Source organism: Cibotium barometz, chromosome 2, assembly GCF_041138505.1.
Source record: "Cibotium barometz isolate CiBa-2024 chromosome 2, ASM4113850v1, whole genome shotgun sequence".
NCBI lineage: Eukaryota > Viridiplantae > Streptophyta > Polypodiopsida > Cyatheales > Cibotiaceae > Cibotium > Cibotium barometz.
In genome coordinates, this window is record NC_141047.1 from 57,886,180 (window position 1) to 57,912,476 (window position 26,297).

At 44.6% G+C, this 26,297-nt stretch overlaps 1 protein-coding gene and 1 long non-coding RNA gene across 5 annotated transcripts in view; one reads left to right on the top strand and one right to left on the bottom strand.

Annotated features, from left to right (window-relative positions):
* Nucleotides 1-26,060, bottom strand: part of LOC147641262 (putative sugar phosphate/phosphate translocator At3g14410) — a 50,879-nt gene extending 24,819 nt beyond the window's left edge. The window contains exons 1-3 of one of the 4 annotated variants that reach the window (XM_086819783.1): nt 25,845-26,060; nt 11,283-11,390; nt 11,070-11,104 (exon numbers count right to left, since the gene is read on the bottom strand). In XM_086819783.1, coding sequence (XP_086675909.1) covers nt 11,070-11,104; nt 11,283-11,390; nt 25,845-25,922 — 221 coding nt within the window. In that variant the 5' untranslated portion in view covers nt 25,923-26,060. The remainder of the gene's footprint in view (nt 1-11,069; nt 11,105-11,282; nt 11,391-25,844) is intronic. The other 3 variants (XM_086819767.1, XM_086819759.1, XM_086819776.1) reach the window with 3 other exon arrangements.
* Nucleotides 19,050-19,694, top strand: LOC147641263 (uncharacterized). Its single transcript, XR_015267622.1, has 2 exons — nt 19,050-19,083; nt 19,189-19,694. It is a non-coding gene; the product is annotated as an uncharacterized LOC147641263 (long non-coding RNA).
* Nucleotides 26,061-26,297: the final 237 nt, after the last annotated feature.

Below are 26,297 nucleotides of genomic sequence, written 5' to 3' on the forward strand. Positions count from 1 at the left end.
ATATTAGCCAGAGTTTCATTGCAAAAAATAAAAATCGCCGCCGCTGATGTGGAACACCTCAAAACAAAGTACATTCAACCTTAATACACTCTATGCATAAATAGTATATGAGGATTTCAAAGGACTAAATCACAGACAAACAACCAAAATGCAAAACTTACTTCCATCCAACACCACAAAGTTGAACTCATTTGTCCTAATTATCCTTCTTCACAGGGGATTATGAAGACAGATCCATCATCAAGGCATATTGTCAAGGCGCAATGTGAGACCTGCACCTTAACAGGGCTTGGAATAGCTCCACCTTAGACAAAGTAGTGTGATGAATGAAGCAATGAGCCCATGAATCTAAATTGAGCACCTACAGGAACACAAAGTACATGTGTTTACAACATACATAAGTAAGGTGTTTTTAACTTAAGAAAGGCATCCCTTTGCTTGTCACCCCAATGAAAAGTAGCTTTCTTCTTTGTTAAATCATGCAAAGGTGAAGCAATCTCGGCGAAAAGCTTAATAAACCGGCGATAATATGAGCATAATCCCAGAAAACTCCTAATCTCATGTACATTCTTCAATTCGGGCCAATCTTTTATAGCCTGCAACTTGGCGGGATCCATACGTACTCCATCCTTGGATAAAATATGACCAAGGTAGTGAATTTCAGCCAAGAAAAATTCACTCTTCTTGCCATTAATGTAGAGCTTATGGCGACGAAGCTCTTCAAACACTATGGCCAAATGCTCCTTATGCTGCTCTTCATCTTTAGAGAACACAATGATGTCATCAAAGAAAGTACCTGTGAACTTTCTGTGTGCTTTGAAGATACGATCCATCATACGATTAAACGTGGCAGGAGCATTGGTAAGTCCAAACGGGACCACCAAGAACTCATAAAGCCCAAACTGTGTCCGAAAAGCAATTTTGTGAATATCCTGAGAGGCCACCCGTATCCGTATCTAATAATATCCACTCTTAAGATCGATGCGGCTAAAACATGTTCCACCCTCCAACCTATCCAAAATATCATCGATACGTGGTATCGAAAACCTGTTCTTTATCGTCACCTTGTAAAGGGCACGATAATCCACACACATCCTGTACGTCCCATCTTTCTTTTGCACCAGCAACAACACAGGTGAGCAATAAGGAGATGAACTAGGGCGTATCAACCCTTTCTCAAGCAAGTCATTAACCTGCACCATAATCTCTTCTTGCTGACTTGCACTCACCCAGTAAGGGGCTCTATTCGGAGGCGTACTCCCAGGTATCACATCAATACGATGATCCTCGGGAAGCTCAGGTGGTAACTCTCCTGGTACTGCATCCCTGAAACAATCACCATAACCACGCAAAAAGTCTATGCGCTCTCAGGTTAGACGATCTACATTTACATTCTCGTGTTCAGATTGTTCTCATACAAAAACCAAGTAAAAACAAGCTGACTTCTTCATTATTTTGGAAACCTGAACATGACTTACAATAGGTATGGTACTACCTGGAGTACCAGCTTCTATAACAAGCTCTCTACCTCTATAAACAAAGTTGATTTTCTTGGACTTATAGTCCTTCTTGGGCTCCATATGAGCATGCCAAGGAACCCCCAACAAAACATCACATCCTATGAGAAGAGCAACTAAGAAACTCTCATGATCAAGATATCCCTGAATATGAATTCGGAGTTTGCCAATGATTGGCGTTACATCAACTCCTTTACCCTCAAAAGCGGCATCTGCATTCATTTGAGTCCCAAAATCTAATACATCCAAGCCTATGGCAGCAGCCATCTATACCAAAATGAAATTATCTGTGGATTCATCATCAAACAATAAGAGTGCAGGCTGATCCCTCAACTGTCCCCATGCTTTACATATTGTTCTATGATCTGGGGGTTGCCCCGTGTTTCCCTGCACATCGGGCACAACATTCACATGAGGCTTTTCTGCATTAGAATCTGCATTCTTGGGATTCTACGGGCATTTGGTAAATATGTGATCCTTACTTCCACAACCAAAACATTTCCTATAAACCGGCCTTCAGAAACCAAAGGGCGGTGGAACAAACATTTGCACATAAAACACTTCAACATCATTGAGGACCTAGAAAAGGAAAACAAACAGGGGGAGCTAGAGTGCTCCTGCAAAAAGTACACGGACACCGATTGGCCCCAAATCACAGTGGCGCCCCTTGCGGTATTTCTTTAATTGATTCTAAGAGCTTTGATTACAATATAAGGCTGGTAATTTAGCCGTCCCAGTAGAACTCCTGAAGCCTGCAAAGAACCTGCATCTGGCCTCTTGTCCACACGGCATCCACAAATAAATCCAGCTATTGTTCACATCGAAAGACTCTTCTCACATTGAGTCTGCATACAGAAGCTTTCTCCCATGATCAAGGCTGCCACAACCATCCATAGCCTCTCACACTATGAACAGCATCACACCCTGACACATCCAGTGCTCCTGCATCACAACACAGACTCCCAAACTGTCTCTCAAAAGAGAACTCGCATCACAGCACAGCATACAATACAGTTGACACACCTGTACAAACCCTCTCTACCTTCCAAGGGTACTATCCATCTCTGTCATGGATTCCCTGTCCCCTGTCCTATCAGTAGCAAGGCTGTACCAAACATGTGTCCACTCCTGTACCTTCTGCCTGCATGTGACCTATCTCCTGGAGAAACCCAAATAACATGTTTCCTCGAGAAAACCTACGACCTGTTTCCACATGAAAACCCTTAGGCCTGTTTCCCTTTGAAACTTTTGTTCTGTTTCCCATACATCTAGTTACCTGTTCCCTCATGAAACATCTGGCAACATAGAGATGCCCATAACTGTAGGTCCCACTGTTCCTTTCTAGCAGGAAGAACACAATCTGCTCCATGAGCACGCAGCCATGCGAGCTTGCATCACTCCCATGCCAAGAAACATAACCAAATGACCTGTGCTTGTAGCCAAAAACCCAAGCACACAGCTGAATTTGCAACCAAACAAAAACAGCCCATAAATTGTCCCAAAACAGTTCCAAATCCAAAGCAAAGATAAGCTGAAAGCTCCATCAGATGAACGCCATCGACATGATGTCTGTGTTCATGGAAAACTAACCTCTGCCTTCTGTAAAAACACGGCGTTCTCCAAAAAGCACACACATGGCCTAGCTTTTTATGCGCCGCCTGAACCCTGGTGATGCGCCGCCTGCAACAGTACAAAACTGACCTGAACTGGCCCACTTGTACCTGCTGGACAGAAACTGTACGCCTATTGTACCCGACTGTACCAGCTGGTACAGATTTGTACCTACAACCAGCCGCCTGTCAGCAGTCGTACAGCCGCCTGTACCTGCTGTACAGTTCCCTGACGGCTTCACCTGCACCAGCCAACCACAGCGCAGCAATCAACTGAATCAACGCCGCCTGTACTTGCAGCCGGCTGTACCTGCAGCAGTCATACCTGTACCTGCTGTCGTACAGATCAGTACGGGCAAGCTGTACGGCCTATTCTTCCAGAACTCACAGCAGCCACTCCTGACTGGAAAAGCACACCCACCACAAAAGATAGGCGCCTGCTCCTTTTTCTGCCCAATAGCCCCTCTTTTACCAAAAAGCTCACACGTGGCCCCAAATTAGCATATGGGCCACGTTTTTTTTTTAATGAAAGGCTTTATAAATGATTTTAAAGGTTTTTAAACCTTTTAAGCTAAAATCTCTTTGCCCCCTTTCACACATGGGGTTGTCCACACATGGGCTTCCATCTTCACTCCCTCCTGATGCCATTCACACTGTCCACCATGTCCCCGTGCACATCTGCATCTTGTTCAGAGAAAAACACAGGGTCATGACATACCCCCCTCTAGAAAAATGGCAAGCGTCCTCGATTGCACTCAATGGCACAGTAAAGCATCTTATGAGCAAAGACACCCCATATGGCAAAAACAATGGCCTTCCAATGCATCTGGATGATAGAACAATCGTCCTGCACAATAAGGCACACTGTCCTCTTGCTTGTTCCTTCAGAACCTACAGCAAAAGTCTAAAACCAAATGGAAACACGTTAACTGTGTTAGCCAAAAACAAAACCATGCATCATTCTACATATGACAAACATATGCATGACACATATATGCATTCGCAAACAATATGCTCCTCAAAATGCTCTACCTACTCCAAAGTGACAGTCTAAGGGCTGCTCGCAAGCCTTACGCCCATGGGCATCCTGCAGGACCCACGACTGAAGATAAAACATGAGCATATGAAAGCACTCAATGCATCCAAACACTACATCCAGTAAGTACTTTCCCACATATGTCTCATGGCCATCCCGCAGGAGTTACACCCAATGGTGCATCCATGACATAATGAAGCACTTGATGTATCATACCAACATACATGCAAAAGATGACACAATGCAGAGTATTTCCCAATGTATTCTCAATGGTACCAGGATCCAATGGCACCAGAATACAAAAATACCTCTACCTCAAAAAGTGTATGCATACATGCACAAACAGAGTTCGATCCATAATTCCATGAACCAAACCAACTCTAGGACTGCTCGCAAGACTTATGTCCTCCATAGAGTTATCCATAGTTGCAGTTAGAGTTCCATGTGCGGCCGACTGTGAACCATACCCAACTTTACCATCTCATGTGTCTAGAACACAAGATCATAGAAGTCCCATAAGCAGATGTACTGTCAGCCTCAGTACCTTCGGGTGAATACAAAGATGTCACCAAGCGACTCCTAGATAACAAATGAGCATGTCTGTAACAAGGGAGCGGAGGTGCTACCCCCTCTTGAGCATCAGGCAATGCTCCAGACCTATGCTCTGCTCAGCCTGAATGAGTCGTAACAAGAGTCGACTCCAACTCATAGGCATCAAGATAAAGCTGCAACTCCTGAGGTGAATCTGCTAAGTCACCCTCCTCCATCCACTTCGCATCCATCAGTGAACCTCCTCCATCCACTTCGTATCCATCAGTGAACAGCTCTTGAACTTCACAGGATAGCGACGGGAAACCTTACCCTGTACCTTTCTTTCCTTATGTCCCAGTATATGCTCAGGAATAAGAACCTCGTCAAGTTCCTCCACTTCCATCTGAGCCTCATCTGATACATCCTCAGGCACCCAAAACCTGCTTGCACTCCACCCAAGTGGTAAGCACAAGTCCTCGATGAAGTACACTAGATCACCACTGCTAAACATAGAAGGAAACTGTCTTCCGAACCCATGAAGCCTCTATGAAGATACCACTGGTGACAAACTGTCGAAAGCCATAGCCTTCAACGCATCTCCTGCACCATAACACTTCAACTGCTTCTTGTTCCTGGCCGACTACTTCTTGTCCTTGGTGTCTTTTCTCCTGAGCTTCATCTTCAACTCTTGCTCTTCACCTCATATAGGCAAAGACACACAATCCTGCACTGTGTCCTGCACTTCCTTTTCACTTTCCTCATGTTGAAGCTTTTGATGTGACTCTCATGAGACAACCACGAGCTCGCCCCCTTAGAAAAGTTGGCGATTGTCCCGACCAAAGCAACCACGGACTCGCCCACTTGAGAAAGTCGACGATGTGTCCCGACCAACGGAACCTTGTAAACCGGCCTTCAGAAACCAAAGGGCGGTGGAACAAACATTTGCACATAAAACACTTCAACATCATTGAGGACCTAGAAAAGGAAAACAAACAGGGGGAGCTAGAGTGCTCCAGCAAAAAGTACACGGACACCGATTGGCCCCAAATCACAGTGGCGCCCCTTGCGGTATTTCTTTAATTGATTCTAAGAGCTTTGATTACAATATAAGGCTGGTAATTCAGCCGTCCCAGTAGAACTCCTGAAGCCTGCAAAGAACCTGCATCTGGCCTCTTGTCCACACGGCATCCACAAATAAATCCAGCTATTGTTCACATCGAAAGACTCTTCTCACATTGAGTCTGCATACAGAAGCTTTCTCCCATGATCAAGGCTGCCACAACCATCCATAGCCTCTCACACTATGAACAGCATCACACCCTGACACATCCAGTGCTCCTGCATCACAACACAGACTCCCAAACTGTCTCTCAAAAGAGAACTCGCATCACAGCACAGCATACAATACAGTTGACACACCTGTACAAACCCTCTCTACCTTCCAAGGGTACTATCCATCTCTGTCATGGATTCCCTGTCCCCTGTCCTATCAGTAGCAAGGCTATACCAAACATGTGTCCACTCCTGTACCTTCTGCCTGCATGTGACCTATCTCCTGGAGAAACCCAAATAACATGTTTCCTCGAGAAAACCTACGACCTGTTTCCACATGAAAACCCTTAGGCCTGTTTCCCTTTGAAACTTTTGTTCTATTTCCCATACATCTAGTTACCTGTTCCCTCATGAAACATCTGGCAACATAGAGATGCCCATAACTGTAGGTCCCACTGTTCCTTTCTAGCAGGAAGAACACAATCTGCTCCATGAGCACGCAGCCATGCGAGCTTGCATCACTCCCATGCCAAGAAACATAACCAAATGACCTGTGCTTGTAGCCAAAAACCCAAGCACACAGCTGAATTTGCAACCAAACAAAAACAGCCCATAAATTGTCCCAAAACAGTTCCAAATCCAAAGCAAAGATAAGCTGAAAGCTCCTTCAGATGAACGCCATCGACATGATGTCTGTGTTCATGGAAAACTAACCTCTGCCTTCTGTAAAAACACGGTGTTCTCCAAAAAGCACACACATGGCCTAGCTTTTTATGCGCCGCCTGAACCCTGGTGATGCGCCGCCTGCAACAATACAAAACTGACCTGAACTGGCCCACTTGTACCTGCTGGACAGAAACTGTACGCCTGTTGTACCCGACTGTACCAGCTGGTACAGATTTGTACCTACAACCAGCCGCCTGTCAGCAATCGTACAGCCGCCTGTACCTGCTGTACAGTTCCCTGACGGCTTCACCTGCACCAGCCAACCACAGCGCAGCAATCGACTGAATCAACGCCGCCTGTACTTGCAGCCGGCTGTACCTGCAGCAGTCATACCTGTACCTGCTGTCGTACAGATCAGTACGGGCAAGCTGTACGGCCTATTCTTCCAGAACTCACAGCAGCCACTCCTAACTGGAAAAGCACACCCACCACAAAAGATAGGCGCCTGCTCCTTTTTCTGCCCAATAGCCCCTCTTTTACCAAAAAGCTCACACGTGGCCCCAAATTAGCATATGGGCCACGTTTTTTTTTTAATGAAAGGCTTTATAAATGATTTTAAAGGTTTTTAAACCTTTTAAGCTCAAATCTCTTTGCCCCCTTTCACACATGGGGTTGTCCACACATGGGCTTCCATCTTCACTCCCTCCTGATGCCATTCACACTGTCCACCATGTCCCCGTGCACATCTGCATCTTGTCCAGAGAAAAACACAGGGTCATGACATTTCCCATCACGTACATAATCAAGCCTCTGCTGTTTTGACAACCCAAAATCATTGCATTTACCCCCCGGCTTCTTAGACGAGTTTCCCTTTGTATCTAAGGCATCTTTCTACTCACTTTTATAGGGCTGTCCACCCTTTTTCTGGTCATAACCAGCCCGTCTCTTGCCCTTAAATGAATCTGAATTTGACTTGTTTTTAACCCACTTCATATGCAAATTTTCAGCTATGAGTACCAAGTTTATCAACTGCTGAAGAGTCTGATTTGGGTACACCTGTAAGCTCTCTTGAATGATGGGGTGCAAACCTGATTCAAACTTCCGTTTCTTCTCCCCATTAGAAAAAGGCATAAAGGGAGTAACTTTCAGCAGTACCTTCCAGTACTTAGCTATATATATCTGCACTATCTCCCCTTCATCCTACTTCAACCAATCCCACTCTTTGCGTACATTCTTGGCAAAGTTTGGAGGCAAGAATTGAGCATAAAACTGAATTTTAAAGTCATCCCATGTGCGGGCAGGACTTGCATCCAAAAGCTTGGCCATCCACCAATCACTAGCTGTCTCTTTGAGATGCATACCCACATGCCTGAGTTTAGACTTCTCAAAGAAATCTTCATTGCAAAAAGCAATTTCAAATTGTCTCACAAAAGCAAGCGCCTTCGTAGTACCCATCTTGCCATAGAAGTTCTCAAACTTCACATTTTTGTCTCCTAACTTGAACTCTCAGCTTTTCTTTTTAGAACGAGACCTGTCTCTAGCCTCATGTCTAGGCTTAGGAGACTCATGCCTAGGTCTCTTCCCACGTACTCGAGACACACTCCTGGAGTGGTGAGAATCTTCACTTGAAGAACACTCTCGGTGTGAAGATGCATAACGGTGACAAGGATCTACATCTCCTGATGTACTGGAATCTGCATGTGCTTCCATGCGGGGAGTCCTTTTGGTACCTGCATCACCCAATACATCCTTTTTGCCTTTCAAATAAGATATGGCCAACTCTCTAGGATCTTCATATCCCATATCTGTTGCTATGGCCTCAAAGGCTGCATCGTCACCTAAACCCTTCTTTTTCTTTTCATTCAAAACCCTTTGCACGTCAAGGTCATTCTTGAGAGTCCGCAATTCAATTGTCTCCTCACGATAGCGTCTAACTTGACGCTTGAGAGCCTCTAGCTCTGAAAGTACATCGGCCTGGTCAGAATATGTGGATTTAGCATACCGTTGTGCATCTGAATGCTTACCTTCCATGCTCATGTTTCACAATCTGTATGCTCAGCAAAAAGTTTTCTGTAGGCCCAAAAATCGTCTTTCTCAAGCAAAGAAAGAAACCAATGCTCTGATACCACTGTCACAAACGGGCACGTGTATACGGAACCAATTCACTACCAAAACAGCATACATACATCAACCATTCCTGGCATATACATGATTACCATCATTGTGAAACATTACATGAGCATATACATCCAGGCTCCAGCAAACATAAACCAACTTGCAAATGACACAGCACTAGGGGCTGAAGTTGGGCCAGCCCCCCCTGAGGTATCTTTCTTACCAACAGAAGTATTTATATGTACAAGATGCGGTGCCCGGAGAGTACACACTCATCCAACCGACACCAGATTTATCCAACTGTGAAAACATAGGTAAACACATTACCTACAGCTCCTCGGTCACCAACCAAGATTGAGTGGTCACCAACCACTCCTGCTTTGCAACACCCACAAGTTCCACCAGATCACATCCCCAGGCCTGATACTTGTCTAAGGACATGTTTGCTCAAGTTTCGTCCTCGCGAGAGAAACCTTCTACAAACCTGTAAAAACAGCCAATAATGGCCCTTATAACAGTCGGCCAGCTCCTGTTGAGGCTCTGTTCACTCTGTCCAAGCCCTATTCTCAGCAAAGTAGCACAAAAACAGTCCCAACAGCCATGCGCCAGCTTTTGGAAACAAATCTAACAGCCTGTAGCCCTGTAGATGCAGTCGACCAGCCCTGTAGAGAGAGAAAGAGAGAGAAATAGCAGCCAGCCAACCCTGGGACTCTTGCTCTTGGCATGTACTCCGCCTGTAGCTCATGCAAAATGAGTAAACTTGCTGTTTTTCCTGTCCAAACAGCTCCTAACAGCCCACGTTTTTCAGATGAGTGCTCTACAAGTCAGGGCTTGCCCACTTTGGCCCTCCCACACCTAGAATAGAAACTCGTGGAGCTATTTGCGAGTGCCCGGGTGACCATCTCTCATAATTGGCCTTGGTTCATTAAAAATTGTCCAGCCTGATGTGAACTCACTTATAAAATTATAAGTGTGTCCGCCCACACTTTAAGTAAATGTGAACCCTACACCCAATAAACCTTAGTAACATAAAATAATGAATAAATTGGGTTCAGTGTGCACGCATTGCCACCTGAGCATGTCTGGCACCTATATCGGCTGTCCGTACAGTTGTTGGACCTGTACGAACACAGGTCATACAGCCCTCTACAGCACGATTCCATTCTAAGAGCACCAAATTTCATAAAAAAGCAGAAAAATATAGTCGCCCCCGCCTATTCTCCATGTCACGATCCCCTTGAATCTATGCACACATAGATTTAGCTTCTTTGGAAGCTCTTGGAGGCAATCCTACAACGTTGGTAGAAAAGCACCAGACAGAAAGAAGCACTTGCCACCGTAACAATCATACCTCAAACGCACTCAACTGCACAGGTCCAGCTTTGATATTAAAGTAAGGATCACACATACTTAGAACCCTCCTAAAGTTATTATAACCCACTTGAGATCTCGTGACGATGATCGCGATAAATTCCAGCTAGCATCTCATTTTCCAGCCATAGGTTCCAATCTCAAACCAAGCCCAAGCTTTGAGGTCCAGATTGTCCCAAGTCAACCCTGGTCTTGACGTCCCATACCACCAAGACATGTCGCGTGCCGAGCTATTCGTCGCCCCAAGGATCTAAGCTTCCAACATGTGTCTCTACCTGTGGGCTCCTCAGTAATGATCATAATTGAGCCCTATGTATACTTTTATCGACCAGCCCTAACTTTTATTAGCAGTCAGCAGACGTTTTTCCCCTTTTTAGCCATTAGCCTACTTTTAACATGACCGAAGGCTAATCCACACTTCATCCTTGCTAGCCCTTGCCTCCTGCCCAAGTTCTAATCAGCCTCTAAACCCAGCTAAATCCTTAACCCTTATCTTAGGTTAGCATTTAACCCTAACCCTCAGCCTTCGCTAATCAAGGTTGGCCCATCCCCTTAACCTTAGGTCGTCGACCCCGGGTTGATACTCTGTCTAAGCCCACCTCGCCCTTTTGTGGTTCTTGAGTGTTACAGTCATTTCTTTTAGAAAAAAGACCTCAAGCACTAGCATCACAGTTGTTTCAAACACATCATACCTTCACCAACTTTATTACAACATGGTTGTGTGCTGATTGTGTCTAAATCTATCCCTTTTGTAACTAGTAATATCTAATTAAGCTTCATCACTATTGATTGTTGCTTGCCAAAAGAAACAAAGATAACCCCAACCTGTTCAAATAAGAGATATCTGTCAAATTGTAGATCAAATTGACAAGACCTTGACATGACCAGATTGACCAGACCTTGACACGGCTTTCACCCTCAAAACAAGGACCTTGAGCAAAGAGCACTTACATGTCAAAAGTTATTCTCTCTTCTAGTGCCACGACCTGCACACATGAATGGTGTATATGATGCCGCTCGTTATTTTTCTTCTCAAGAAACACAATCCTTGGAAAACAATTTTTTAAGCTCATCAAAATTCAAGAGAAAAGGTTATGTCAAACTGATTTAATTTTTTGTACAAACTTGTCCAATTAGATGCTTATAGAGAAGGAATCAGGTTACCTTCAAAACCTTCACAACAAAGAAGCAAAGGACCGATGAAAACACCATATGCAGAAGAGTAAGAGCCACAGGATAAGGGAAGTTCATGTACTTGGAAGAAAGCACCCACTGCAAATTACCAACCCCATATTTTAAGGAGACCTCATGAATCCAAGAATAAATCAACAAATACAAGTGAAGACTATTGACAAAAAATGTGGCTAGGGAGATGGACGAAGTTGCAAGAATTCTGAATTGTTGCAAAAAAATAATAACCAAAGGGGAGAGAATAAGATCAAGATCTTATAAACTTAACCTTCAAAAAATCAAAAGTTGCCTCCCTATCTACTGACACACTTACATTGAAGGTAGGAAGCTATAATGATTAATAAAGGCCAATGCCAAGTGGAGTTGATGGGATTGATTAACCATCCATTAATCTAGTCTCTAACAAGATAAAGGATGATTAGAAATTGTGTGTTTACATTGAAAGCTTTAATATTCAATGGTTGGCCTACAAAGCATGCTAGGCTTGCCTATATAAGGCACATAGCTCTTCTAGTCTTGGTAACTCTAGTCTAGGTTAGGAGGTGAATTAGAGACTGACCCATACCTGTTCAATATTGGATTTGTGTGCATCCCCTGCTCATGGTTGTTGTGTGTTGATATCGGGTGTAAAATCCCCCCCCAACTACTGGGCCAAGGGAATCCTTTTGATAGGCAGCTAAGTCCCCTGGTCTCCAATTGACGACACCTCGATCTCTCAAGAATACAAGGATACAAGCAAACAGAGGGACCTAACTCTACCTCACAGGCGAAACAGTCATTCGAACAAGAATCTATTCCTCCGATCGAACGGCACTCAATGTGCATCATCGAGAATGGAACAAGTCCACACTTCGTTCATAGAAGCCAACGCCTTTTTCCTCTTTTCTTTACGAGGCACGGCCGTTGGCTCATTCTCCTAAAATAGAACTTGTTCGGGCCCTATTCTTACTATAGATCGTAATAAATAAATCTATAGGAAAGTTACCCGACTCATCAGGTCCACCCATCCATAGAATGGTGTCGTTGGGACATCTATCCACCCACTCACCCATTCATTTTTGTTATCTAATTAGGTCCTACTACACTCTGAAACATATAAAACAAGTTCTCTAATTAAAGAAGTTCCACAATGTTTCTTAAAACAACCTTTGAAAACAACAATATTTACATCAAACAGTTCTTAGAGCAAAATGTTCACAAAAGAGACCCTAAAACCGGGTCAACAACCAATTCCAAGCTTCCATATCCATGTCCATAGACATATCCAAACCAAAACCAAACCACCGATGATCTAGAATTCAGTATTCCAGCCTCAACCAATTGGGCATACCCCACGGACCATGTCCTTGAAGAGGAGTTAGGGATCATCACGGGAGAGCTTGGAGTTAGGATCCATTGGAAGAGAAATTGGACGGCACTCGATTATCCCAAATGTCTCCAGGAGCTGCTACAAATATCTGTAATGACTAAGAAACACTCCATCAGAAGACTGATAGACCTCCATCCCAAGAAAGTAGTGGAGAAGTCCTAAATCAGTCATCTCAAAGGTGAGAGCTAAATCTGACCGAAGTTGTTCAATCTTGGCCAGATGTGAGCTAGTGATCAATAAATCATCAACATATAAGACAATCAAACAGAGCAAAGCATCCTGAGTAAAGACATAGAGATTGTTGTCAGCAAAGCATCTCTAGAATCCAAGGGAAAGAAAGAATGCATCAATCTTATCATACCACGCCTTGGGTGCCTATTTCAAACCATAAAGGACTTTGTGCAATCTGTACACATTACCCTCATGTCCGGGAACCTAAAAACCTTTGAGGTAGTTCAGCATACACCTCCTCATGTACGTCACCATTAAGAAAGGCAGACTTGACGTCCATTTGGTAAATCACCCAGTGCTCATGAGCAGAAAGAGTAAGAACTGTCCACATGCTACTGTATCTAGCTATAGGAGGAAAAGTTTCCTCATAATCCACACCCTCGATCTAAGAGTACCCCTTCACAACCAATCTGGCTTTGTGTTTGTCCACACGAAACTTGGTCTTAAAGACCCACTTGACCCCCATGACATGTCGATACAGAGGCCGGTCCACAAGCTCCCATGTATGACTCCTCTCAATGGAATCAATCTTGGCCTCTATAGCCACCCTCACTGCCGATGGTCCCAGTTCGTGAACTCCCAAGTGCGGGCACCCCAAAGGGTCACCCACCAATCACACAAGGAGGGAACCCCACTCCCCAAACTTAGGGGGCCACATTGGCTAACCACTTGACCGCTTGGAAGTGGTGCTCACCTACTTGTGCTCGGACCCACTCCAACGGCATATGCCAGTGACCACTTTTAGCACTTGCTCGTGATGGCCCAAGGGGCCATGGCCATTGTATAAAGAGAGACCTTGGTGTACTGAGGAGGATCCCCAATGCAATACATAGTTTTGTGCTGTTCCAACTCTTGTCAACTTCAGTCTTATGCATGTGCATGTCACCTCTTGGGGATTGTTGGCTCCTGTGTTTGTTCCGTTCTTGAGTTTGTGTGAGTGCATAGTGGAGTGGGACAAAGAGGTCGCCGTCTCCCTAGCCTGTGCCAACTCCTGAGGGTATACTGTCTTAGAGAGGACCCTAGTGATTTCTAGTGTGCTGACACGTCGGACATCCGAGCCCACTACAGGTACACTAAAAATTTGGCGATCCTATTGGGGACTCTTGTGAGTCAGGAGTTCCCAAAATTTTGAGTCTATGGTAGTTCATCATCTCTGCATGCCCAAATCGTGTGAGCTCTAGTTCTATCAGAACCATCAAGAGTCCCCTCTCTGTCAAGTGCTACAGCCACAAGCGGCCAGTCAACTTTGTGCCCCCCAAAAGTCCTCCTTCTGCTCTACCTCTACCCATGGCCGCAGTGAATCTTGGTCACCACAAGAACAACCCTCCAACTCCAAAACCCTTATCCGTGGTGTTGGGCCGGATTAACATCAAGCTTCCTACGTTCAAAGGCTCCACCTCGGAAGATGGGGATGACCGGCACTTCATCTCTATGTGCAAAACCCGTGGTCTGGAGAGGGAGGATGCCTACTTGGCTCGATTTCCATCCACTAGAAAGCTCAGCTGACAAGTGGTTTAGTCAGTTTGCAAGTGACCATTTTGTGGACTGGCCCAACTTGAGGGATATCTTCCTTCACACCTTCAAGCCGGGTAACTATGAAGACCGCATTCTCCAAGACTTGGGAAGACTTCAACTCTTGCCCGAGGAGAGCGTGTCTAAGCTGATGACACGAACAAGGGTCTTGGTGTCCTGGTTGCCGGCCTACCCTAGTGACTTCATGGTCAAGCAATGGGTGCTACAAGCCTTGCCCCGGTCCACCCAACAAAAGATCAAAGAAAGCAAGCCTGCACCTACCACCTTACTGGATTTCCAAGAGCTGGCCTCTTAGCTGGAAATTGCACGCTTGATGTTTGAGCGCGACAACAGTTCCTCATCCTCTTGGGTCATGTCATCACAAGAAGACCCCATGGCCATCCTCAAAGGGGAATTGGAGGCACTGAAGCTTCACAAGGCACAAAGTGAAGACAACACCTTGGCCCAGCTCAAGAAGGAGATAGAAGAACTCAAGGGCCAACAAGAGGCAAAGAAGACAGTGAGGTGCGCCATTTGCCAAGCCTCAAGGCAGAGTGCCCACGGAGAAAGTACTGCTTTTTCTGTGAGAAAGGCGATCATGAGAACAAGGATCATTACTACTTGAAGGGCTTCCGCCAATTGCATCACCAACAACAGTTCCCTCCGCCAACTGCCCCCACCGGTCATTTCACATCATTCACCCCAACAACCACACTTGTCTACCAGCCAGCCACTCCTACATACACCCCTACCCCCTCACCCACTAACCCTTTCCTTCCACCCCTCATGCCCACCCCACCATCTCTTGCCCCTACCACCCTCACGGTCACCACTGCAGAAAACCGGCCTACTCGCCCACCTGCTCCTCGTAACCCTCCCATCTTATGCCACCATTGTAGGGAGTATGGTCACTACCAAGGTCCGTGTCCCCTTCTAGAAGGGACACCACAAGTGAAGTGGGAGGGTTTCAATGGTGGAAGACCCTTGACCATCTGCTCGGAAGACAGTAGTTGTAGAGAAGTATAATTCAGATGCCCGTACCGAGCATGCCACAAATCTGTATCCATATGAGCTACCACGGCATGATAGCTGTGAAGAAGTTGCAGCAAATGAGATTCGGATTCATTCAAAGAGCCATCAAAGTCCTTCAACCGATACAGACCGCCTTCTTGGATACCTGTGGCAACAATTTGTGGTCAGCTTTGTTGCTCGTGAAAACCTTGGACTACCATTTACTTTTTCCCTTAGCCTGAAGAAGAGTCTCGGAAGTACCCTGGCTGGTCTTCTTTCTCATGGCCCTATCCTATGTTAGCACTTTCATCCCCAGATTCTGCTCTTGTATGGTGCCCATTTGGTCCCTTTTGCATGGCCCTTGCTTGTGGGCTTGCCACCCCTTTTTCTAGTATTTTTCTGGGATTTTTCCCAGCCTTCCTGCCATTTTTCAGTCGGCCATGTCCAATAGCTCCAGTCGGCCAGCCTTCCCCTACTATAAATAGTGGGTGCTAGCCTCTCTTTTCTCATTCAGTCTCGTACATATTTTGCTCCCTCACTTATGAGACTTGTAGTGTCTCTTGCTTGGGACTGTTTTGCTTCAGTATATTCAGCATAGTTTTCTCCATATCTCTCTCTCTCTTGCACTCTCTGTTCAGCACATTCTAGTGCCACTCTACTTCCACTCTGTGCACTCTTTCATGGTATCGTCGCTCCCGGTTTATCAACCTTGCTGCCCCAGATTCAGCCCTGTTTTCAGCACCTTCTCCTCTGCGTTTTCTCTCAGATCTGCAGCCCTTTGCTGCTGCGTTTCTGGACAGCACCTGCTGGTCCTTGCTCTTGTGACTTCTCAGTCACGGTCTTGGATTGTTGTAGCGGTGCTACTACTCATATGACACCCCATCGAGATTGGTTCGAGGACTTCACTGCCAGATGATCAGGTGAGATCACTCTGGGTGATTCTTCTTCTATGACATGGCACTATCCCCATCTTCCGTTCTGACGAGGACAAGAGGTACTTCTCTGACGTACTGTATATTCCAGACTTGGCTTTTAACCTTTTGTCATTGAGTGCTCTTACAGCTCAAGGTGCGGAGGTGATCTTTTCTCGTTATGAGATTACCATTCATGATAAGGCAACTGGTAGCATCTTGGCTCAGGGAGTTCAAGATAGTGGTCTCTACAAGTTGGCCGCTCTGCTTTCTTTTAGTGCTTCTTCTGCTCTTTGGCATGCTCGGTTTGGCCATTTGAGCTATCAGCTTCTGCAACGAGCCTCAAAGGATGGGTTGGTTGAGGGATTACCGACCATCAAGGCTCATCTTCTGCCTGTTCCTCTTGTTTACAGGGGAAGCAACACCGAGCCGCCTTTTCGAAGGAGGCGACACACAAATCTTCGACATCACTTGCTCTCATTCATGCAGACTTATGTGGTCCTATAAGTACCGCATCTTTGAGTAAGGCGTTGTACGTGCTCGTGGTGGTGGATGATTTTACCAGATATACTTGGGTTTTCTTTATGAAGACCAAGGATGAGACTTTTTAGCACTTCTATGATTGGAGAGCTGAGGTGGAAAAAGAGACCGGTCACTCAGTCAAGGCTCTCAGGAATGATGAAGGGGGTGAGTTCACATCCCAAGAGTTTAAGCAATATTGCACGACACATGGCATTCGGATACAGCTTACTACATCATATACTCCATCACAGAATGGAGTTGCCGAGAGGAAGAATAGGACCATTATGGAGATGGCCCGTGCTATGCTTGAGCATTCTTCATTACCTCGACGTTTCTGGGCTGAGGCGCCTTCCACTGCTGTCTACATTCAGAACAGGTCTCCTACTGTTGCTCTTCCCGACAAAACTCCATATGAGGCTTTCCATGGTGAGAAGCCCTCCGTTGTTCATTTCCGGATATTTGGGTGTACGGCGTATGTTCATGTGCCTAAGGAGCACCGCTCCATTTATGGTCCTCAGGCCGGTAAAGTTGTTGTGAGCCGTGATGTGGTGTTCGACGAGACTAGAGGTTTACACTTGCTTCAGTTTGCAGGCAAACATTTGCACAAGACATTTGGTTGCCTGGCAGTGCACATTGGTGTTTGGTTTGCTTGCAGGTATATTTTGTTGACATGGCTCAAAATGCTACAGACCTTGATAGACAAGGCGCTCACACCTGTGAAAGCAAGTTGGCAGGAGTTTGGATGCACTATTATTTCAGATGGGTGGGCAGACATTCGCAAGAGGCACATAATCAATATCCTTGTGTCATCTTGCTTGGGCACCTATTTCTTGCGTGCCGTGGATGCAGGGAGAGCAGGCGACAGGATCACAGGGGAGTTCATTTATGGCCACATTCGACAGGCTATCCTTGAGGTTGGGGAGGACAATGTTGTGCAGGTGGTGACCGACAACGCCTCTAACTGCAAGGCAATGGGTCAAATGGTCAAGGCAGAGTTTCCACATATAGTGTGGACTCCATGTGCTGCCCATTGTCTTGATTTACTTATGGAAGACATTGGGAAGCTTGTTTGGGTGCAGCCCATTGTTGCAAATGCTGTAAAGATCACCACCTTCTTCCGCAAGAAGCATCAAGCTCTTGCCATCTTTCGGAGCCACAGCCCTTTGGATATGGTGAGACCATCCAAGACCAGGTTTGCCTACATGTTCTTGGTCTTGGATAGGCTCTACAAGATAAGAGATTCACTATCATCAACAGTTGTGGATCCAAGGTGGCGATAGATGCATCATTCAGAGGATGAGCGTACAAAATACTTGCAGAGGCGGATCCTGGATGATGATTTTTGGCAGCAAGTTCATAGCCTTTCAGTTGCACTTAAGCCCGTGTATGTCCTTCTCCGACTTACAGACATGGAGGGCTCAACTTTGGGGCTGGTCTTTCATTTGTTTATGCAAATGAAAGACCATGTTGCTCAGTGCTCCATGATGACTGCTCAACGGTAAGCAATAGTTCTAATTTCTTCCTCTTTCTTTGATTTTTATGACTTCTCGATTCTCGATTCTCTTAGCACTATAACCTAAGACATGTATGTTCAATCTCTCATTTTCAGCCGAGGTGAGATCTTGGACATTGTAGACAAACGGTGGACATTCATGAGCCGTCCCATCCATGCGATGGCTGCCATGCTCCATCCTCTCTACAGGTCGCCAGAGCTATGGAATAATACTGCTTTGAGCATGAAGCAGTCAGAGTATGTGGGAAGGATGTTCTCAAAGGAGGAGCAACTTCAGATAGAGAGTTCACCACTTACATGAGTGGTATTGGTGCTTCATTTGCGAGACCTGTGTCATTGAGGAAGGAAGCCATGAAATTCCCTTTGACATGGTGGCACTCTTATGGAAGGGTTGGTCTTCCAAACCTTTCACGAGTTGCTCTTCGTGTTCTATCTCAGGTAACTTGTAATTAATCTCTAAAGTATACTCTTCGGAAATGAAGCTTGATGTTTTAGCATTGAAAGATTTACAAATTTGCTCGCATTGCACTCATTTTTGCACAGGATTGCTCAGCTGGAGCATGTGAGCGGAACTGGAGCTCATACTCCCTTATACACACTAAGATTCGGAATCGCCTTAGTACTTCTCAATTAGAGAAGTTGGTGTATTGCAGAGCTAACATGACGCTCGTGCGAAGCTACCATGCTTTGGGGTCACCGAAGCAGGTATAAATTGAAATTTGGACTCAAGAAGAACTTAGAAGTAGAAATTTTTTTCTAGTTCAATGAATGTCCATTGTCCAATATGCAATTTGTGGCATGTTTAAACAGGTTGATCCAACACTACTCAAAATGGTAGATGAACCCAGCCCGGAGCTTGTGGATCGGCAGATTAGAGATGAGCAAGAGGAGATTTTGAGAGCTTTACATAGAGAGCTTGAGAGCGTGGATCGTTGTGTGATCCGCTCACGTGCACGATCTCTCAGCATTCCTCTACGCCCGGCAGCTCCAGATCCAGGCTCTGCGAGACGAGAGCATTCGCAGGGGAAAGCTTCCAGTTCGTCGCACCCAACAGAGGCGTGCAAATGAGGCTGTCGAACTCATTCACACTCAGATTCCCGAGGCACATGACGAGGATCCACTGGAGCTTGTTGCTGCTGAGCCAGAGTTCGATGAAGAGGGCAATGGTATCAATGATGGAGGCATGCTCTCTTCAGAAGACTCATCATCTTCATCTGATGATGAGATTTGAGACTCTTGCGTCTAGACTTTAGAGTCTAGACAACTGTAGTGTTTCATTGTTTTGCTTTTTGCACTTGTGGACCAGGACATGTGCTGGCAGCTAAAGACATGATATTTGTACTCTCTTTTATCATCTATGACTTTCATGGTTCTTGCTTATATCACTATGACTATTAACATGAGGTATTGTGTAATGGGCTTGGTAACTGATAATTGATTTAAACTTTAAGTAATGAGGTTCATTCTCTTTATTTTAAGTATTTTGGTTGCTATGTCTACAAAATATTCAGGTTTCTAGGACTGTTTACAAATGGTACGTACTGTTTACGTACCTTAAAATTTGTTCCGTACAGAAGTACGTTCCGTACGTACTGATAGCGTACCGTACACTACGTACCTTACCACCTTGTGGCAATGTCATACTTATTGCAGCCAATGGTGCCAATATATGTATGAAAAATGTATTGTATGTTCCACGGATAAAGAAAAATCTGCTCTCCCTCTCAACCATAAACGACCAAGGTTTAAAGGTTGAATTTAAAGATGGGAAGTGTTTGGTAAAAGACCCATCAAAGGGTTACGAAATAGTCACCTCTGGAACACAACACAAAGGCTTGTATAAGCTGGACAGCTATGACAAGCGTACTTATGATGCAAATACAGTGGCTGCCCACACTCTTGCTATGCATGATGCAGAGCTATGGCATGCTCGGTTTGGGCATGTAAATTTTTAGAGTTTGATGCTTTTGTAGAAGCATCATATGGTTGATACTATGCCGCCTCTTGAGTCTCCACCAAGACATGTATGTGAGAGATGTATTTTGGGAAAGATGCAACGAAAACCATTCCCCAAAGATGGAGCTGTTAGAGCTGAAAGTAAATTACAGCTCATACATAGTGATGTATGTGGTCCAATGTGGACACTATCCATAGGGGGGCATCTTTACTTTGTCACATTCATTGAGGACTACTCCAGGTTTGCTTGGGTTTACCCTTTGAAAGCGAAAGCAGAGGTGTTTACATGCTTTCGACACTTTGTAGCAATGGCTGAAAATATGTGTGGATGTAAAGTCCAAACACTCCGCTCAGATAGAGGTGGAGAATACATGTCAAATGCATTCAAGGATTATATGCTTCAAAAGGGCATCAAACACCAATGTACTGTGCCTTATACACCGCAACAGAATGGTGTAGCTGAAAGGAAAAATAGATCTCTCATGGAGATGGCAAGATACATGGTGAAAGCACAAAAGTTGCCTCACAATTTTTGGATGGAAGCTATAATGTGTGCAACTCATGTGTTGAACAGGTGTCCAACAAAAGCTTTGAAAACCATAACACCATTTGAGGCTTGGTATAGCCGAAAGCCAACATTGGATTATATGCGTACATTTGGGTGTTTGGCATGTGCACATGTGCCAGAACAACTCCGAACAAAGCTAGATGACAAAGCAATGAAATGCATTTTTGTGGGCTACAGCAATGAGAGCAAAGGATACCGTCTTTATAATCCAACTACACGAAGGATTTTTGTTAGCAGAGATGTTATATTTGCTGAAAATTCAGAACAGCCCATGTACAGCTTGTATAAAAGTAATGATACAGGCATACAGGACATGTTTGATGGACTATTACCCATTGCAATTAGGGGGGATTCAGATCAGCCAGCCCCTACACAAGAAAATCCTCATGTAGAACATGTGGAACAGCCAGCCATTCAGCCCCCTTCTATGGAAGAAGTGGAAGATCTTGTCAGGGAAGAGCAAACAGCCATAGACACAGCCAAGTTAGTGCCAAGATGGTTGCTGAAAACTTTGCAAGAAAGCAAACTTGCAGCTCCACTCACAAGTAGAACAAGGGCTAGTTCCAGCCATGCATTGAATATACATCGTGGGAAGTCTGCATTAGCCATGGGTGGTCTCTTTGATTCAGAAGAGCCTTCTTCTTATGAAGAAGCACATGAGAAAGAGCATTGGGTGCAAGCTATGCAAGCTGAAATCTCTTCTATCATGAAGAACAATACTTGGGATCTTGTGGAATTACCTAAAGGCAAGCATGTCATTGGAACAAAGTGGGTGTACAAAGTCAAAAGAAAGTCTGATGGTACTATTGACAGGTATAAAGCAAGACTTGTGGCTAAAGGCTACTCCTAGAAAAAGGGAATAGATTATGAAGAGACTTTTGCTCCTACTTCGAGAATGACCACAATAAGATCAGTGATTGCATTGGCTGCACATATAAAGGATGGAAAGTGCATCAATTGGACATCAAAACTGCATTCTTAAATGGGGATTTACAAGAGGAAGTATATGTAAATCAGCCCATTGGTTTTATAGTTCTCCTGGTCAGGAACATAAAGTATGCAGGTTACACAAAGCATTGTATGGGTTAAAGCAAGCTCCAAGAGCTTGGTATGATAAAATACATGCTCATCTAACCAACCAAGGTTATGTGAATAGTCCAGCTGAGAGCACATTATATGTGAAGAAAACCGGTGCCGATATTCTCATAGACATCTTGTATGTAGATGACATGCTCATTACACATACTAGCAAAGCACAAATTTCATATTTCAAAGCTGATTTGAAAGCTGAATTCGATATGTCAGATTTGGGGCCTTTACACTACTATCTCGGCATACAGTTTATGCATACAGACGATGGCATTGTTATGCAGCAAACTAAGTACATAAAAAGTTTGCTAAAAAGGTTTCACATGGATGAATGTAAGCCCATTTCTACTCCGGTAGAACCAGGTGTACGCCTTACTATGCATGATATTGGAGAGCCTTTTGAGGCCGGCATTTACAGCCAGGCAGTGGGATGCCTCATTTACTTGTGTAACACGAGGTCAGACATATCTTTTGGGGTGTCTTTGTTGAGCAAATTCATGCACAGCCAAGGCACAAAGCATTGGCAAGCAGTCAAACGCATTTTTCGTTATCTTCAGGGTACCCTGGATCTCGGTTTGTTCTATCCCGGGGGGGGCAGCTTGCAGCTTTATGCATACAGTGATTCAGATTGGGCTGGTGATTATGATACCAGGCAATCCACCAGTGGGAATTGTTTTTTTCTTGGCAGTTCATGCATATCTTAGTTGAGTAAAAAGTAACCCACTGTTGCCACATCTACTTGTGAGGCTGAGTACAGGGCAATCTTCACAGCTACAGTAGATTGTGTATGGTTGAGGAGATTATTGGCTGATCTTCGTGAGTGTCAGCAGACACTCACCACCATTCTCACTGATAGCCAGATTGCTATGGCCGTGGCACGAAATGCAGTATTTCATGCACATACCAAGCACATTGAGATTCATTATCACTATGTCAGAGAAAGGTTACATGCAGGGGAGATCAGTTTATCTTACTGCCCTACACAAGATAATGTTGCAGATCCATTCACAAAGGCTTTACCTCGAGAAAAGTTTGAAGCTTTCCGCAAAGCTTTGGGCTTACTCTCATACAAAGAGTGATCTGCTACCTTGTACAGGTTCACACTTCCACTACAGGGGGGATTTGTAGACATATGCTCACTTATGGTAGTGCTGTGTAGTATGCGTGAACAGGGCTTAACCAAGGACACTTTTTCCCATGTGGTTTTTTCCCTTGGATATCAAGTGTGAAAGGACACTCTACATATAATATTTTGTACTCCTATATTATATGGATGTGGCACACATGCAAGGGTTGACTTGCATTTTGTGGTTACCACACTTTTGGCTCTCTCTCTCTCTCTCTCTCTCTCTCTCTCTCTCTCTCTCTCTCATTGATCTGCATAGCATGCTTGTACTACCCCTTCAACATATAGAGATGCATCTTGCCTTAACACTCCATCGACATCCCCACTCCCCTTTATATTGTTTGTATATGGGCTCCACCGATCCATGATGATTCACAGTTGTATCCAGACACATGCACACTTTTTCTTTTCTTTCTTTTCCTTTTCTTCCGATGACCGGAAGAATACAATTGTATTATTTTTTGTCTCATAGGCCGACTTTGGCCTCTCGTAGACGTTAATATATCTTTCTCTCTCTCTCTCATTTCTGTGTGTGAGCTTCTCCATCCTGCACCTAACCCTAATGTGCAAGTTTGTGTGTGTGAGTGTGTTGAGTCCAACACCAACAGGTGACTAGGGATATTTGGTGAACACACTGTCTACCAACAAATATCTTGTTACCTAGTGGTAATTTATCCCAGGTACCACGCTATGGGTTTAAAGATACTCTCTCTCTCTCTCTCTCTCTCTCTCTCTCTCTCTCTCTCTCTCTCTTTGACCTCTACATGGATGACATCTTGAGCTTCATTAATGGATTAGGCAGGGTTGCTCCCACATTGGCAGGCATATTGATCCCCCTACTAATTTATGCAAATGACATCAACCTCCTCTCATATTCAGCCGAGGGTTTTAGCTTGGTTTTGGTCTTATTTCCTAGAGATCCAAGAAGCATAATACAATTTCATTATCTTCTACTGAGACCGAGTACCGTGCTTATCTGGATACCTACTATGAGCCGTTATGGTTGTTCCAATATGGCAGGACCAAACATATTGAGGTCCACTTTCACTTCGTTCGTGAGCTCGCGCCGATGGCATCATTACACCAGAGTATTGTCCTCCAGGGACAACGTTACTGATCTCTTTGCCAAACCTCTTCCTCCAGATATTATTGATCAAATATTACTCGTACCGGGGCCATATGGGAGTTGGACCCCGTGCTGGAGCTGAGAGGAGGTGTTGAACATGTCATCTTCTCTTTTACTCCATTCACTTTTGCTACAATCGTGTGCCTTTTGCTACTGGCCTACTACTCTCCATGAGATGTATATAAGCATGGCTATTTTGACTTCATATTTATTCAATACTTTCAGTTTTTGGCTCAAGTGTTGGATCTTTGTTGGTTGTCTACTCTCTCTTGTGTATTTGCTTCCGCTTCATATTCACATACTCTCACAAAATGAAGCGTGTTTCTTCAATGAGTATGTGCCTCTTAAATAGACAGAGTACAAAGCATGAGTTACATCATGGATGATGTCAAACCTCTCCTCAATCATCTCCTACAATCTCTCCCATTAAGCTAGATTCTAGGCCCATATTCTTAGCTAGCTCCTTGTACAACTTGTGGATTCCTTGTGATTTCTAGAACCAGTAAATGAGATAAAAATGCCAATGTTACACATGATAATAACCTTAGACCTCATGACCCTTACATACATAGGTGACTAGGGACATTTGGTGAACACTATGTCTACCAACATTCATGTCTATAAGATTGTACCTATTTCCACGACAAGAGCACATATGACAAAAACCTTTGCCAAGATGCCAAGCAAATAATTCGCATGGTGTGGCTTGGTAAGTAGAGAACCAAGCTTTCAAACCAACCCTCCTCTAATGAGTCCATTTATAAAGACTTTTGTCCAAGATGTGTATAATGGGGAGAGGAATTCTAGACCTCCAAAATGTCTTGCCCTTTGTGCTTTCTCTTGAGCAAAAACCGCTTCATGTCTTGTAGGCTGTGACAAGTTGGACACATGGCCTCTTAGTTTAATCGATTCCATGAGTGGTCTGCTCTAGTGCATGAGTAAGAAGGACCCACATCTCCTTCCATATCTTTGTTATTACAAGGCCATTGACGACTCGGTTGTTCCATTGTTTTCACACAACCTTCCTAGCCCAGTTCCACTACTTTTCACCATGTAAACCACTACTCATTTTTTGTGCTCTGCAGTACCTTTGTGCTCTGTGCTACCTTCCGCTCTCACGCCCTCATGGTGGTACATCCCCTTTCTTGGCATGAAAGCCATGTGAAACTGGCCAAGCTCATTGTGCATTCTGTGGACAGCTTTCCTCCACTTACAAGGCTCACCAGACTGATGGTTTTGTTCTCTCCCTAGTCTAGTCGTAGCTAATATGTCCACATGCGTCCATGGAAGGCAATGATGCATGTGATAGTATAGAAACTTAAAACATATCACGTATAAGCTTTAACTTCAACAGCTCCTGAGCAATATTTATTCAGACTGCTCCCCAGGACCCATGTGGAATGGCTTGCCATGAGACAACTCCCATTGACACGAGTGGTCAAGGGTTTTCGACAGTACAGCACTTGGGGCAGGAGGTCCTTGTTAAGACAAGTGAGAGGAGGGGTTCGAGGAAGTTTTAGGGTTGAAATGTGAATGATAAAACACACACACACGCAACACTACAAAATGGAAGATCTCAAACTTGAGGATTAGTAGCTTACTTTGTTGAAGAAGATCTGGCCGCTAGAGAGTGCGATGTACAGGAGGATGTAAGCATAGGTGAGTAGAAGCCGAGCCATGGCTTAGTCGAGCTTGGAGCTAGAGTTTGCTTGCACTCCCTCCCATACACATACACTCCCTCCCATACACATACACATGCCTTACTTATGTGAGTAGAAGCATAGGTGAGTAGAAGCCTAGCCATGGCTTAGTCGGGCTTGGAGCTAGAGTTTGCTTGCACTCCCTCCCATACACATACACATGCCTTACTTATGTCTTGAAAGGTGGCACTTATTATTCAAAAATTGTCATTTCCTTTTTTTTACATAAAATTAAATATATTAAAACTAAGTCAACAGTTCACAGCAACTTCCTACACTCTCCCATTTACATTGTTTAGTAACTTGCACATTAGATCCCACCTTTCATCCTCCCAAACAAAGGAAGATTGCAGA